Genomic DNA, 13,306 nt, shown 5'->3' on the forward strand with positions numbered 1-13,306 from the left:
ACAATCTAGATATAGTCATTAGGAGGAGTCATTTGACACGGTCAGGCTCTCCATACCTAGGTACTTAACTGAGGTCGGAATGCTTTATATTCCTGGCAAGGTTAAGCGTCAAGTAGTCAAGTAGTCAACGACGAGACTCGGCTTACATCGACTTTGCTGGCTAAGGAGCTGTCAGCCTTTCCTATCGTGAGGTTGTCAGCTACGGAACGGTTGCCAGCCAAGTGAGATCTTCGATGTACACACTCTGCTTCAGCTTCAAATTCTCCGCGCAGCCTTGCAAGCTAAAGGCCTGCTGCTGGTGGTTGAGGTAATCATCAGTCGCGATCTCGATTCGGCCCAGCTCCTTGTATTCCGCCAAGCCGACTTCTTGGAGTCCCTGTTCGACATTAAAACGGAAATATCGATTTGAGAGGTCCCTCCACCTCGCCGAAAAAGATCCGGCCGTCTGTTCTGTCTGAGTCGTCATATTGACTAGTGTCTTAGACAAGAAATTCGCGACATTGTTTGCAATCGGCTTCATGCCCTGGTTTCCCGTCCCAATGGAGACGAAGCACTTAATAAGGTCCTTCAGATTGCCAGATTTGGGACACCAAATGTCTGTTGCTTCTCTTTCGACTTCGTCCACCGGGTTGTTCGCCCCTAACGCCCCGTCCACAAGGGTTCTAGCCCCGATCGAGACGGGAGGGAAAAATGTGGTGGCGGCTGATGTGGCGAGGGCGGCTTCGCAAATTGTTACAGGCATATCCGGTTTTGGGGGAATTTCGTAACTTCGTAGATGTCTCATGCTGTACGGATTCGTCGTTGCCGCGCATACAAAGCTAGATCACCGTTCAGCTAGAATATAGTCGCAACCTTGATCTATACATACACTTTACACCCGTGAGATTTGCCGTCGTTAAACAGTTCCGTGGTGGAGTAACCTTTCCTAGTGATAATCTCTTCAATGGCCCCTTTCAGTTTTGCATTGTCAAATTGCGCTTGAATATTTCCCCTCCAGTTGAAGAGCGCCCAGTGTGCCTTCTTTTCAAACACAGTCTTGATCAGTCTGTTGTAAGCTTCAATGCACTCATCCACGTCCATCTCGAGCCGGCCAAGCATGATAGCGATCAGACTTTCAAATTTCATATTAGCGCGACAGCTATGATCCACAGAGTAGTGTTTTGCACGTACCCTCCCGTACTTGTCCCTCCTATGAGATCGAACAATTCACATGGCTTAAGCGGCAAGGCTCCGCTCTTCTGACGTTCGTGATTCAGCAGTCTCATAAGGCACTTGAGGATATGGAGCGTCGACAGGCCTCGGACTCCCCCTCCATCAAGAGACAATAAACAGAGTCCAGTGTGGTCGACAGGGTTCAGTTCACCGCCGACTGCTTGTTCCATGATGCCGGCCAATGCTTACAGGCATCGGAAGGTCATCTCATCAGTATATGAAGAAGTGCTCAGAGTCAACGCAGAAATCCCGCGATTACGGCGGGTGCCTGTGATGGGGGTACTCGGTACTCGGTACGGCCGTCGCGCTGGAGATGGAGGTCTAACTTGATTGATATTAGCTAAAATTGAGTTAATAGTCACCTAATGGTAGGTACAGTAGGAGGCGGTGAAAGTGTAGGGGATCTACTGGGTACCAGGTTCCTGATGATGGTCTGAAACAGGTGCCCACTGAAAGGCACGTTTAGGCGAGCACTGGGGAGCCGGTTTGGGTCCTCCTTGCAGCCCAGTGAGCTGCTCAGGTACCCAGTAGTGCTCCGGGAGGGCTCGGTGAGGCTCAGCTAACGTCTCAGTTAAAGCTCAGGTTAAAGCAGCCTTCGCTCACCCTCTAGGTTCAACCCGTATATTGCAGTTGTTTTTCGTTCGCGAGTAATCTCGCCAGGTACATTCTCTTGGCGGGTGCAAAACTCCGCACTTCTCCAACCTTGCTCCAACTCAATTCGGCGAGTCGGTTCTTTTGAAATTGTTCGCGTCAATGGTCCGTCAACGCCTGCTGTCACCGTAGCTGATGGAGCTTCAAAGATCACTTACGCGGTCAGCTCACCTCCGACGTACCTATCTCGAAATCTCCAGGTATATTCGTGGCCAGGTTCCGCAGGCAGGCTTTGCTTCCACGCGGCGCTCGGTCAGACCCTCCCTTTGTCGAAGATGCACATATTCTACCACGTCTCCCGTTCGAAGCGACCAGCGACAAGATCCAAGATTACAGACCAGTAATGGCGACATCAGGCGATACAGCTTTTCTAGTAAGGCAGAAGAAGGCTAGGGATTTGGACAGCGCCTGACTCTCCCAGGGATCTCTTCCTCAAGTGCAGCGAGCACTGCCTGGGAAAAACTGCGCCAGACCGACCTTGATTCCTTGCCAACCACGCCCAATCCTGGTCCCGATGAGCAGAACCAAGTGCAACTTTATGGCTACATTACTTCTCACAGACCTAGCAAGAGCTTCGACTTTATTCAGCTCGTCGATCCACGCTTAGAGCTTGCCGTACAAGTCATCCTCTCCCATACCGTTTCCGCTGCAAAGATTGGGGAAAGTGATGTGGTAGAGATGCGCTTAGGTGCCAAGGGCCCGAGTTTCGATAGAGGGTCGAGCGACGAAGATCTCCGTGAGGAGCACCCTAGTATTTTCAGAGCTCCTCGCCCCCATACACCTATTCGGATCTCTGGGACCATTGTGCGACGACAGACACGGCCGAAAAAAGACCAGCAGCGAGTCGCATCAGGAGGCCATGATTCTTCACAGCGACAAGTCCCGGCCAATACGATTCGCACGCTAGACCCCTACGTTGGAGACATTGACCTCATATCTCACGTCGAAATCAGAGCAGATTCTTACAAATTTCTCAATGGAATGCCATCCGATATTACTGCAAAATGCGATACAGTATTCCCGCCAGAGTTGCGCCATTTGCAGTTCAGGACGGACTCAGAACTTCGTCGCCGGATTCGGCTACGCTCACGAATTGCAGGAAAGATACGAGAACATATGCTGAGCAATGGTTTCGATGAGATTGAGACGCCCTTGTTGTTCAAATCCACACCGGAGGGGGCTCGGGAATTCATTGTCCCCACAAGAAAGAAAGGTCTGGCTTACGCACTGCCACAGAGTCCGCAGCAATATAAACAGGTTCTGATGGCCTCGGGAATATGGAGATACTTTCAATTCGCCAAATGCTTCCGCGACGAGGATCTGCGAGCCGACCGACAGCCCGAATTCACCCAGGTAATGGGTTTCACCTCATCACAGCCAGATGATGCTAATTCTTGCGATAGCTTGATCTCGAGATGGCGTTTGCCAGTAGTGCTGATGTCATGACCGCTGTAGAAGAGCTGCTCATCCATGCAATCTGGCCTAATGTACCTGATATTGCTCCTCTGGAGACATCCTCGTCAACGAGCTCTTCCAGGGCCAAATCGGCCGATGTAGAATATCGCGACCTGGTATTTCCACAATTGACATATGAAGCCGCAATGACCCGGTATGGCTCGGACAAGCCTGACACGCGTCTTGGCTCTGAGATTCGTCGGGTGGACCAGTGGCTCCCGCCCAATGTGAAGAATATGGTGACTTCGCTTGACGATCCCGTCATGGAGATGGTGAAAATCGGTATGCAGGGATGTGAGCCAGCGGAAAGCCAGAAATTTGTGGCTTCCTTCTTGGAAGCGTCTTCAACGGCAAGATATACGAATGACAACGCACGAATCCCCGGAGTGGCGGTTTTGGATCCTCTAAAGCCGCTGCATGGCTTAGCTAGCTTTGGCCACGAAGGAGCAGCCAAAGTGGAAGAAGAGTTTGATCCCGAGCCGGGCGACATCCTGGTTCTTTATAGCCGTGATGGTAAGCCATTTACTGGCGGCTCTACTGTCCTTGGAGACCTGCGTCGGGACATCTACCAGCACGCCATATCGGAGGGTCTACTCCCTGCCCCTTCGGGATTCTCTGCCTTGTGGATAATCGACTTCCCCTTATTCTCTCCGACAGAAGACTCCGAACCAGGACAAGGCGGATCTGCAGGGATCTGTTCAACACATCATCCATTCACAGCTCCCAAACAAGGTCAGGAATTGTCGGTGTCCACGTTCAAGAAGAACCCATTGTCCATTATTGGGGACCATTATGACCTTGTCATCAATGGGGTTGAAGTGGGTGGCGGTTCCTGTCGTATACACCGTGAGTTCATGCAGGAATTTATCCTCCGAGAGGTTCTGAAGATGGACCCGGAGCGCGTCAAAGATTTCGGACATCTACTGAGAGCATTGCGTACTGGCTGTCCACCGCATGCTGGATTTGCCCTAGGATTTGATCGCTTGATGGCCATGTTGACGAATACTGCGAGTGTACGAGATGTGATTGCCTTTCCAAAGTACGCGGATGGCGAAGACAAGTTTGCTGGCGCACCTTCACCGATCACCCGAGACCAGCTGGCAACTTATCACCTTGTCGTCCGCGACACGGCGGCTGCTGGGTCGACTCCCAGATTCTCGCGCAGGGCGTGAACCTGAGTGCCCATGAACGGTGGTAGATGTATGTGAAGAATAACATAGCCATGTAAAACAGTTGATCAGCCTTTTATCATATCAGTTTAGCCACGCAGTCTTCACTCGGTGCCTAGCAGTTCAGCTAGCCGAGGCTGCAGCCCCTGGATCGTCACGTGGCCCCAGCATCCACGCCCTTGGTGTCGGGGGCCACCCAGGCCACCCTGGCATCATAAACAAAACACATTGTTCCTCACTCGTCCGCAGCACATACCCACATCCATCGTTCGAATTTCGACCACTCCTCCTGTCGAGTCGCATCGAGCATTCGCCATGGAGCAAGTTCAGGATCTTGTGCTTGACTCATTAAAACCATACCTGATTCCTATAACTCGCAACCTACCTGACCCAATCAATGACCTAGCCATCAGCCTCCTCGGCGAACGCTGCCACAGCGCCCTCCTCCTCGACCTCGACTTCGCCTCCCATCCCGAATGCGTATCCCTGGCCATCTCAAAGGCCCTGGGCATTGTGATTATCACGGCCGCCTCGGTCGTGAAAGTGCCGCAAATCATCAAACTCGTCAAGTCCCAATCTTCCGAGGGATTGTCGTTCACAAGCTACTTGTTGGAAACAGCCAGCTTTGTCATTACCCTGGCGTATAACATGCGCAATGGTTTCCCTTTCAGCACATACGGCGAGACGGCTCTCATCGCTATCCAGGATGTGGTGATCAGCGTGTTGATCCTGGTGTATTCAAAGAAGAGTGCCCAGGCAGGCGCCTTTCTCGCCGCCTTCGGCAGTGCGGTCTATGCGCTGATGGTCTCGGACACACTTGTCTCGGACGCGCAAATGACCAGCTTGCAAGCGGGCGCTGGCGCATTGAGCATCGCCAGCAAACTGCCGCAGATCCTCACGATCTACAGCCAGGGTGGAACAGGTCAGTTGTCGGCGTTTGCCGTCTTCAACTACTTGTTTGGCAGCCTGAGTCGGATCTACACTACTATCCAAGAGGTGGACGACAAGCTGATCCTGTACGGATTTATCGCCGGGTTTGTGCTGAACGCGGTTTTGGCGGCGCAGGTGGTTTATTATTGGAACAGTTCGACCACCGCAGGGCATGCGAAGGAGTTGGCCAACAAGGGAAGAGGTGGCCCGCAGGGCGTTGGCCAAAAAGGGAGCGCGGCGTTGGCAACAGAGGAGGCGACCAGGCTGAGCCCGGGAACTGCCAGCGCATCGGCTAGACCGAGCAGCAGCAGTGGGAGAAGAAGAGGATGAATGACTCCATATTTTGGATGTTACACGACGCCCATTGCAGCCTGGGCGACGATTCACTTACAAGAGCTTTCCTTTGCAAATCTTTTAATATGGCCACCGATCCTCGATTTCATCGACGGCCCTCGAAAATTCGCCCAGAAGTTCTTTTTTTTTTTTTGTTTTGTTTTTTTCAACTCCATTATGCCTATTCATCCCGCGGTCGACCCAAGAATGGACGATTCCTTGTTTCGCCAAAGAGTAACTGTTGTCGGCCCTTCGAGAACCTGTACCTGTGCTCGTACCTCTACCCCGATATTCTCGAGGCTTAAAAATCCTCTACCTTTCCGCGAACCACGGTTGCTGAGCACGACGTATCATGCCCATCATCAAGACAGCAAAAGCGCATGTTAGGCCCGCCTCGTCTCACTCGCCAGCCCTTTAAGGAGTAATATTCGGCGTCGTGCCTCTTGCAGAGGGTACGCCGCTGTGAGATCCCAAAGTAAAAGCGACCTTCGCGCAAAAGTTCGTTGTTCCGCCAATCAGATTGTCCTATTCGCGGGGCGGAAGGAGTTCACAGAAATGCATTGTGCCAACAGAGCGCAAATTCAGTGTCCTGCTCTATATGATGCTGTATTCAGGGCTTGTTAGAAATGGGCGTTGGGTCAATGCGCAGTAATAGTGAGATCAGTCTGGCTCAAAGGAGTTGGCAGCAAGACTCTCATGGGAGTTGTGGAGGACGGACTCGACGGAGTAATTCGGCGGCAGGAGCCGAAATGCCGCTCAGGTCTCGGCATGTTTGTGGTGTTTATCTCCATCGAGCGAAACATGGTGACGGCACGAGACTCGAACTGAGCACCTCCTTCGCCTCTCTCTATCATCCAACGCGTCCAGAACTGGTTCAGGATCCACCGACCGAATCCCTTTGTTGTCGACAGGTTCGGACTATGTGACGATGGTCTTGAACTCCTACGATCATATGGAAGTTCTTCCACCATCCAGACATGTTTCCTCTGCTCTTGATATCTTCTGCGTGCTTGGTGACCATCCACTCGTTCACAATATCGTGACCCTAGAGCCTTATGGTTTGAATTCGTGCAGTCTTAAGATCAAGTTGCTCCTGACCTTCTCGGGACGCGGCAATTCCGAAAATGTTTTGTAGACTGACCCTCAATTGCGAATTCGAGGCGGCTTGGAGAACAACACGCGCATTCTGTTGATCAACGGCATCAAGCGTGTATTTTTCAACGAGATCGGATTCTTCACTATTGTGCTTAGGAGCTCGAATGTCTAATGCGTTTCCGGCATCTAGCACAAACGTACCCAAAAGATCGGAAATCTCACTCCCCGGGAGCGGGTCATCGAGGACAAGAGATGGTCGCACTGAAGAGACTACCATGATTGAAATTTATCATGAGAGACTAGAATGTATGGATCATCACATTCGCGAAGGATGGGAAAAGCATTTATATCGCATGTTCAGGATCGCATACGCCAAAGGCTACTATCTCAAGAGGCGGTGTTGTGCTAGCCTTGGTAGAGACGGCTGGGTGCGACTGACGTGTGCATATAACTGGTACCATCAGAAGCGCCTGGAGCATTTGTTTCCTGTCAAGACAGAGGATTCTCGAAGCGCCGAAGAAAATTGCTTCGAACTATGAACAAGTATGAAGTTGACGCAGAGCGTGAATGGAGCGAATGGAATTTCCTCGCAGCAGCTGATTCTTGGAGATGGTTGAATACCCTGGCTTATTTTAATGATCTCGCCTACTCTCACTACTGCTACCGAAGCTGTCTCGCAACAGACACATTCGAAAGCTACCTACACGTCGATGACGAGCTTTACACCGAGATCGTGATCACCATCATCTAGTGTCTTGTGCCCATCCATGATCGCCGGCTCAAGGAAATGTACGCGTTCAAGAAAGCTACGGAGGAGCCAGAAGCTGCCAGTGAAGAAGCTGCTCTGGACTTACTAGCCGCACTTTTGGAAAAGCGAAAAGCCGACTTGCCTTTGGAGAAATACTAGGAAGCTCTCACACGAGTCTTACCTTCATCAGGCAGTCCTCGCACTCGAGCTAGATCTTGCTGCGCCACCGCTACTGAGAGCTTTATTTGAGGTTCAGATGATCAAAGGCGAGGAGCTGTTCCGGCTGTTTGAGACTTACCCTGGTTCCGGTATGTAGCACGGTCTTGGTGAAGAGCTAAACGTGAACAAGTATCCGGAAATCGCACCACTATCGTCGATCATGAAACCACTTTCTCAACTCGCCACAAGGGGCCGTGCTTGGGGATGTCTGACACCAGCGAACGTTGACAAGCGATGTGAACGGCTTTTGCACAAAATGGGTGTGGCCTGTGAGAAGATTGCCCAAGGACGACTAAAATTCCTTGAACGCCTCTCCGGACACGATTCATTGACCATGCGGCTTGAAGGTTGCGACCCAAACAACGATGTAGTCCCATGGCCAACGACAGACCCCGTGCTGTCACACACATCGCCAGTTATGACAAAGGAAAGGAAAGAATTAATACCACCGGGGTGTCACTTGGTGGATTCGCACCATGGTCGCATGCAGTGGCACAGATAAGATGTGGATCAAAATGAGAGGACGTTCGAGACGTAACGATGCAACAAGTCCAGAGTTTGTTGCTAGAAAGCAGCCCTGCAGTATACCTCCGCTATGTGGAGACACACCATCACGAGTAATGGGCCAACAAAGGTCAGGTCTGCATATTGTCATGGAAAGAAGAGTGGATGTGATGTCTGAGCTACCTGGAGCACGCCGAAGCCATCAATGATACTGCTGCCAACCAATCATACTGGACAGCTTGTCATGCCCAATGCATCTTCAAATTGACGCGCTGAAAATCGGCTACCAGGATCAGGAGCGTTCACCGTATGCTCAGAATGGGGCAGTATTTGCCCTTTTGCTTCATGAGCTATCAGATGGCCTGGTCGACATTGACGACCTGGATCAGCGAAAGATTCGTAAGCATACCCTCTCCTGTTCGGTTAACGCCTGCTGACTTTGACTGCCGTGCTTGGCAGCGTACTATAGGAAAAACCTGGGGGGGGGGGAGATTAGCACAGCTTGCGGCCAGCAAACTCTGCTGGGATGAAGATGAGCTTCAGGAGTCTCTGGAAAACACCCAGATTGCAAATTCCATCGCCGGAGAACCCTGTCGCTTGATGTCAAATCTTGAGGCTATCATCATAATTATGCCTGCCTCTGCCACAGCAAAGCCATACAAAGCACTTCCCGCTTGTTGTTTGTGACTAAGTCCTAGAGACAATCCAGGCGCAGTTCTAACGCGCGTTAGACTCATCCACCAGAGCAGGCCTTACCGAGAGATCTGGACCATGAACGTGAGCATGAAGACCAGTCATCGAACGACTCTGGAATGCACAAATCGCCGATTGACTGGGAGGGCGAAGTGTTGGAGTTCGAAGACTTTACCTCGGCGGCAGCGGCGGAGGAGGTGTCACATACCGAAGAAAATGTGGTGGGACACGAGGCAGATCGCATAACCAATGTCCTCGAATCTTGCAAGCCACTGGCCCTTGACATTTTTGAGCTCCTGCTTCAATCCAGATTGTGACCTGAGAGATTGAGTGCAGGTCTCATCATTGGTACAGCACGGCTTCGACATTTGCAGTCTGAAGCCTGGAGGCGACGCCACCATGCAAGGGCAGGGGGATTCTTTGCGCGCTACTTGGCCTTGTTCAATGATCCGGATCTCGAATCTGCCCACAGGAGCGATGGTTTGCTCTGGAGAGATCGCGAAGCATATGTAATGAGTGCTAGGCCTTTCCCAGCTGTTTGATGATTGAGATTTATTCGCGAGTGAAGTCTCATGCACTTGTTATGAATGTTATAGACGTGGGGAAATGGCTCAATGTGCGAGGCTGAGAGAAGCTCACCCTGCTGCACGAGGCTCCCATCACGCGGTGTCGGAGGTTGATTAGGCTCCCCGGCCCTATTTGACTTCGCGCCACTCCGATTGGCTCCGGCTGATGGCAGTGAATTTTCGAACCTCTCCGCTTACGGACCTGCGTTTCCTGGGGAAACCTGCGATTTCTACTGCGGGTCTGGATGAGGAGTTGACTCTACTTTGAGGTGAAGCTGGGAATTTCGAAGGGTGTGGAAGAGTGTGACCTGTCTATCGCCTCTTCTGGTCCATGCTTGCCTCGCCGAAAGGTCAATGCGCCTGGTCTCGATTCTCCCCTCAGCTCTTCAAGTCACGGAAGCTCAATATGAAAGCTTCAGCAGCTCTCAGAAGCCTCCGCCTCAGGCAGGCGAGGCTGACACTCGGCAGACAAACCATGTATGCTCGCTGCACTTCGCCCTGATCTTTCACCACTAACCGACTGGCAGTCGTCCATTCTCCTCGTCGCCTCTTTGCCACGCAGGCCCCTCCAGCTCGTCAGAAACCGAAGGTCTCAATAGAGTCTCGCGCCATGTCACACAGCCTAAATCCCAGGGCGCCTCACAGGCGATGCTGTATGCGACCGGCATGACTGAAGCCGACATGAACAAAGCTGAAGTGGGAATTTCATCCGTCTGGTACAGCGGGAACCCGTGCAACATGCATTTGCTGGATCTGTCCAACGTGGTGAAAAAGGGCGTCACGGATGCTGGACTACAGCCTATGCAGTTCAATACGATTGGCGTGTCGGACGGAATATCAATGGGTACAACAGGCATGCGCTACAGTCTGCAATCACGAGAGATCATTGCCGATTCGATAGAAACGGTCATGCAAGGTCAGTGGTACGATGCAAACATCTCCATTCCTGGGTGCGACAAGAACATGCCCGGTGTGGTCATGGCCATGGGCAGAGTGAATCGACCGTCGATAATGGTGTATGGCGGCTCCATAGCCCCCGGGTGTGCGAGGACGCAGAATAACGCGGATATTGACATCGTCTCGGCATTTCAGGCCTACGGCCAATTCATCGCGGGTGAAATCAATGAGGAACAGCGTTTCGACATCATCCGCCACGCCATTCCGGCCTGTGGAGCCTGTGGTGGTATGTACACCGCCAACACTATGGCCTCGGCCATTGAGACCTTGGGTATGACACTGCCCGGCAGTGCATCCAACCCGGCCGTCTCCAAGGAGAAACAACTCGAGTGTCTAGCAGCCGGAGGCGCCATCAAGAATCTGCTCAAACTCGACCTAAAGCCACGCGACATCATGACCCGCCAGGCCTTTGAAGATGCCATGGTTGTGGTCATGATCACCGGTGGTTCAACCAACGCGGTGCTGCATCTCATTGCCATGGCTGATGCGGTAGGCATCAAGCTCACCATCGACGACTTCCAGGCGGTCAGTGACAGGACTCCATTCCTTGCGGATCTCAAGCCGAGTGGGAAATATGTTTTCAACGACCTCCACGCCATCGGTGGCATTCCTACCCTGTTAAAATTCCTGATCAAAGAAGGAGTGGTCAAGGGAACGCACACGACCGTGACGGGCCAAACGCTGGCCAAGAACGTCGAATCCGCAGCAGATTTCCCGTCGGACCAAGTTATCATCAAGCCGTTTTCTCATCCGATCAAGAAGACCGGACATATCCAGATCCTGCGGGGGAGTCTCGCGCCAGGCGGCTCCGTGGGCAAAATCACGGGCAAAGAAGGCTTACGCTTTCAGGGCAAAGCCAAGGTCTACGATGCGGAGGATTTGTTCATCCAGGCTCTCGAACGAGGTGAGATCAAAAAAGGTGAGAAGACCGTGGTGGTCATTCGCTACGAGGGGCCAAAGGGCGGACCGGGCATGCCTGAAATGTTGAAACCCAGCTCGGCGATCATGGGTGCCGGATTAGGCAAAGACGTCGCCCTTATCACAGACGGACGGTTCAGCGGTGGATCGCACGGGTTTTTGATTGGCCATATCGTCCCCGAGGCCATGGAAGGGGGTCCGATCGGCTTGGTGCGAGACGGAGACGAGATTGTGATTGATGCCGAGAGCAGGACGCTGGATCTGATGGTGGACGAAGCAACGTTGCAAAAGAGACGGGAGGAATGGAATGCAAACAAGCCAGAGCCTCGGTATAGGAGAGGCGTTTTGGCAAAATATGCCAAACTCGTGAGTGACGCCAGCCTCGGGTGTATCACGGACAGGGAGGTGCTGGATGTACATGCCTGAGGAGAGATGTTTGGCGGGATTGATATCTAAGACGAGATAGTTTGACAAGGGGGTTTGATGAAAATCGAAACGTGTACAGGATCAGACGTTGAGCCGGATATCCGAGTGGCATAGCAGATAGTCTGAGGAATGATTCCCCATGTCAACATCACTGGTCAACAGCGTGCTCCGTGATGTGTGATAATTGTAGTGGCTGAGCTCCAAGGTCGATGAAGAAACAGATGAGGCGGGAATCATTCTCCAGGGTTGATCGTGAGTATGTGGTGGCCATGGTGCGGCGGTTTTTCATGGCATGGGAGAATGTATGGTCGACAGTGTGTCTACGAGACTCTTAGGGTTCTTCAGGGTCCCGTTGTGAACAGAAATAGATGGCCGTCCCCCATCTGGTGTTGGAATGGTTTTATGAACTCGAGGTCGAAGGCCTCTCGATGGAGGTGGGTGGGTGACGAGCCTCTTTTATGACGACGATGATCATTAATATTGCCTACTTGGTGCAAGTACTAGTACTTGTTATTAGCCCCGTAAAGGATATTACTCGCCGCCTTCGGTTTAGGCGGCGGCGGGTCTGCCATTTCGGGCATGGTCGCAGCACTAGGCTGGGCGCCGCTGACTGCTTTTGCTCGGCCGCTATGGAGGACTAGGAACCAAAATCACGCCGCTACAAGGATGAAGACAGCGGGCATTCGGTGATCTCCTCAACCTCATCTCGGCACGTACTCGACGCTAGACCGTGGTGGTCTTATACCACACTCTCATATACTTCGTGTTGCACATGATATTGCCCTGAGTATCCTTTTGGATGAGATTGCGATTGACCTGAGCCAAAAAGATCATATAGTCGGCCTTCTCTTCTGGTGTACCGGGTATAGTGACAGTCCTAAACGTAAGCCTTTAGTTTCGGGATATTGCTTCCATCGAATGGCCATCGATGTAAGGAATGTATCATCTGAAGATGTGAGGCCATGTTTACATCGAAGACGTCGTCGGGCATTTCCTCGGGGTCAATGATCTTGTTGAACATCATCAGGGTGGGGGCGCAGAACGCTCGCTGCCTCTGGCCCAGACTTTATAGCCTCCCCATACCCCATCCCCATCCCTAAAATCAGGAGTAACGAGGCCTGCCCCTACTCTATTCTCCGAGAATCTCTTCATCACCGCTGAGCTTCGTATCCCACGCGTCAGGATTTTATGAAATGGCCCATGCGAATGAATGGATAGCTTAAAAATCCAGAGCAATGCCGTGGCATGTTTTCATGAACGGACGGACGAATTGCACGCATTGGAATGCGGTCAAGCGTCTTGACAGGCATTGGGCCTTCAAAGCGATTCTGGTTCGGCTTCAAGGCGTACCCGTTCCGAACCCTTCGGCTTTCGGCTCTTGGGTCGTCGATCTGCTTGATCAACCGGTGGTGATCATCATGTGAGGCCAT

General features: G+C 52.1%; 4 protein-coding genes across 4 annotated transcripts; 3 read left to right on the plus strand and 1 right to left on the minus strand.

The window, feature by feature from the left end:
* Positions 1–199: 199 nt before the first annotated feature.
* A1O5_00252 (uncharacterized protein) lies at positions 200–1,382 on the minus strand (the record flags this gene model as incomplete). The annotated part of the gene is made up of 3 exons (XM_007740872.1): positions 200–818; positions 869–1,111; positions 1,171–1,382. 3 exons carry the CDS (start codon positions 1,380–1,382, stop codon positions 200–202), a joined length of 1,074 nt encoding a protein of 357 aa, XP_007739062.1.
* An 824-nt stretch (positions 1,383–2,206) lies between these two features.
* A1O5_00253 (uncharacterized protein) lies at positions 2,207–4,490 on the plus strand (the record flags this gene model as incomplete). Its single annotated transcript, XM_007740873.1, has 3 exons — positions 2,207–2,236; positions 2,335–3,216; positions 3,267–4,490. The coding sequence occupies 3 exons, from the start codon at positions 2,207–2,209 to the stop codon at positions 4,488–4,490; spliced, it is 2,136 nt and encodes a 711-aa protein (XP_007739063.1).
* A 312-nt stretch (positions 4,491–4,802) lies between these two features.
* A1O5_00254 (mannose-P-dolichol utilization defect 1) lies at positions 4,803–5,747 on the plus strand (the record flags this gene model as incomplete). Its single annotated transcript, XM_007740874.1, has 1 exon — positions 4,803–5,747. One exon carries the CDS (start codon positions 4,803–4,805, stop codon positions 5,745–5,747), a length of 945 nt encoding a protein of 314 aa, XP_007739064.1.
* A 4,234-nt stretch (positions 5,748–9,981) lies between these two features.
* A1O5_00255 (dihydroxy-acid dehydratase, mitochondrial) lies at positions 9,982–11,876 on the plus strand (the record flags this gene model as incomplete). Its single annotated transcript, XM_007740875.1, has 2 exons — positions 9,982–10,052; positions 10,103–11,876. The coding sequence occupies 2 exons, from the start codon at positions 9,982–9,984 to the stop codon at positions 11,874–11,876; spliced, it is 1,845 nt and encodes a 614-aa protein (XP_007739065.1).
* Between the last annotated feature and the right edge of the window lie 1,430 nt (positions 11,877–13,306).

Source organism: Cladophialophora psammophila (assembly GCF_000585535.1).
Source record: "Cladophialophora psammophila CBS 110553 chromosome Unknown aczJe-supercont1.1, whole genome shotgun sequence".
NCBI lineage: Eukaryota > Fungi > Ascomycota > Eurotiomycetes > Chaetothyriales > Herpotrichiellaceae > Cladophialophora > Cladophialophora psammophila.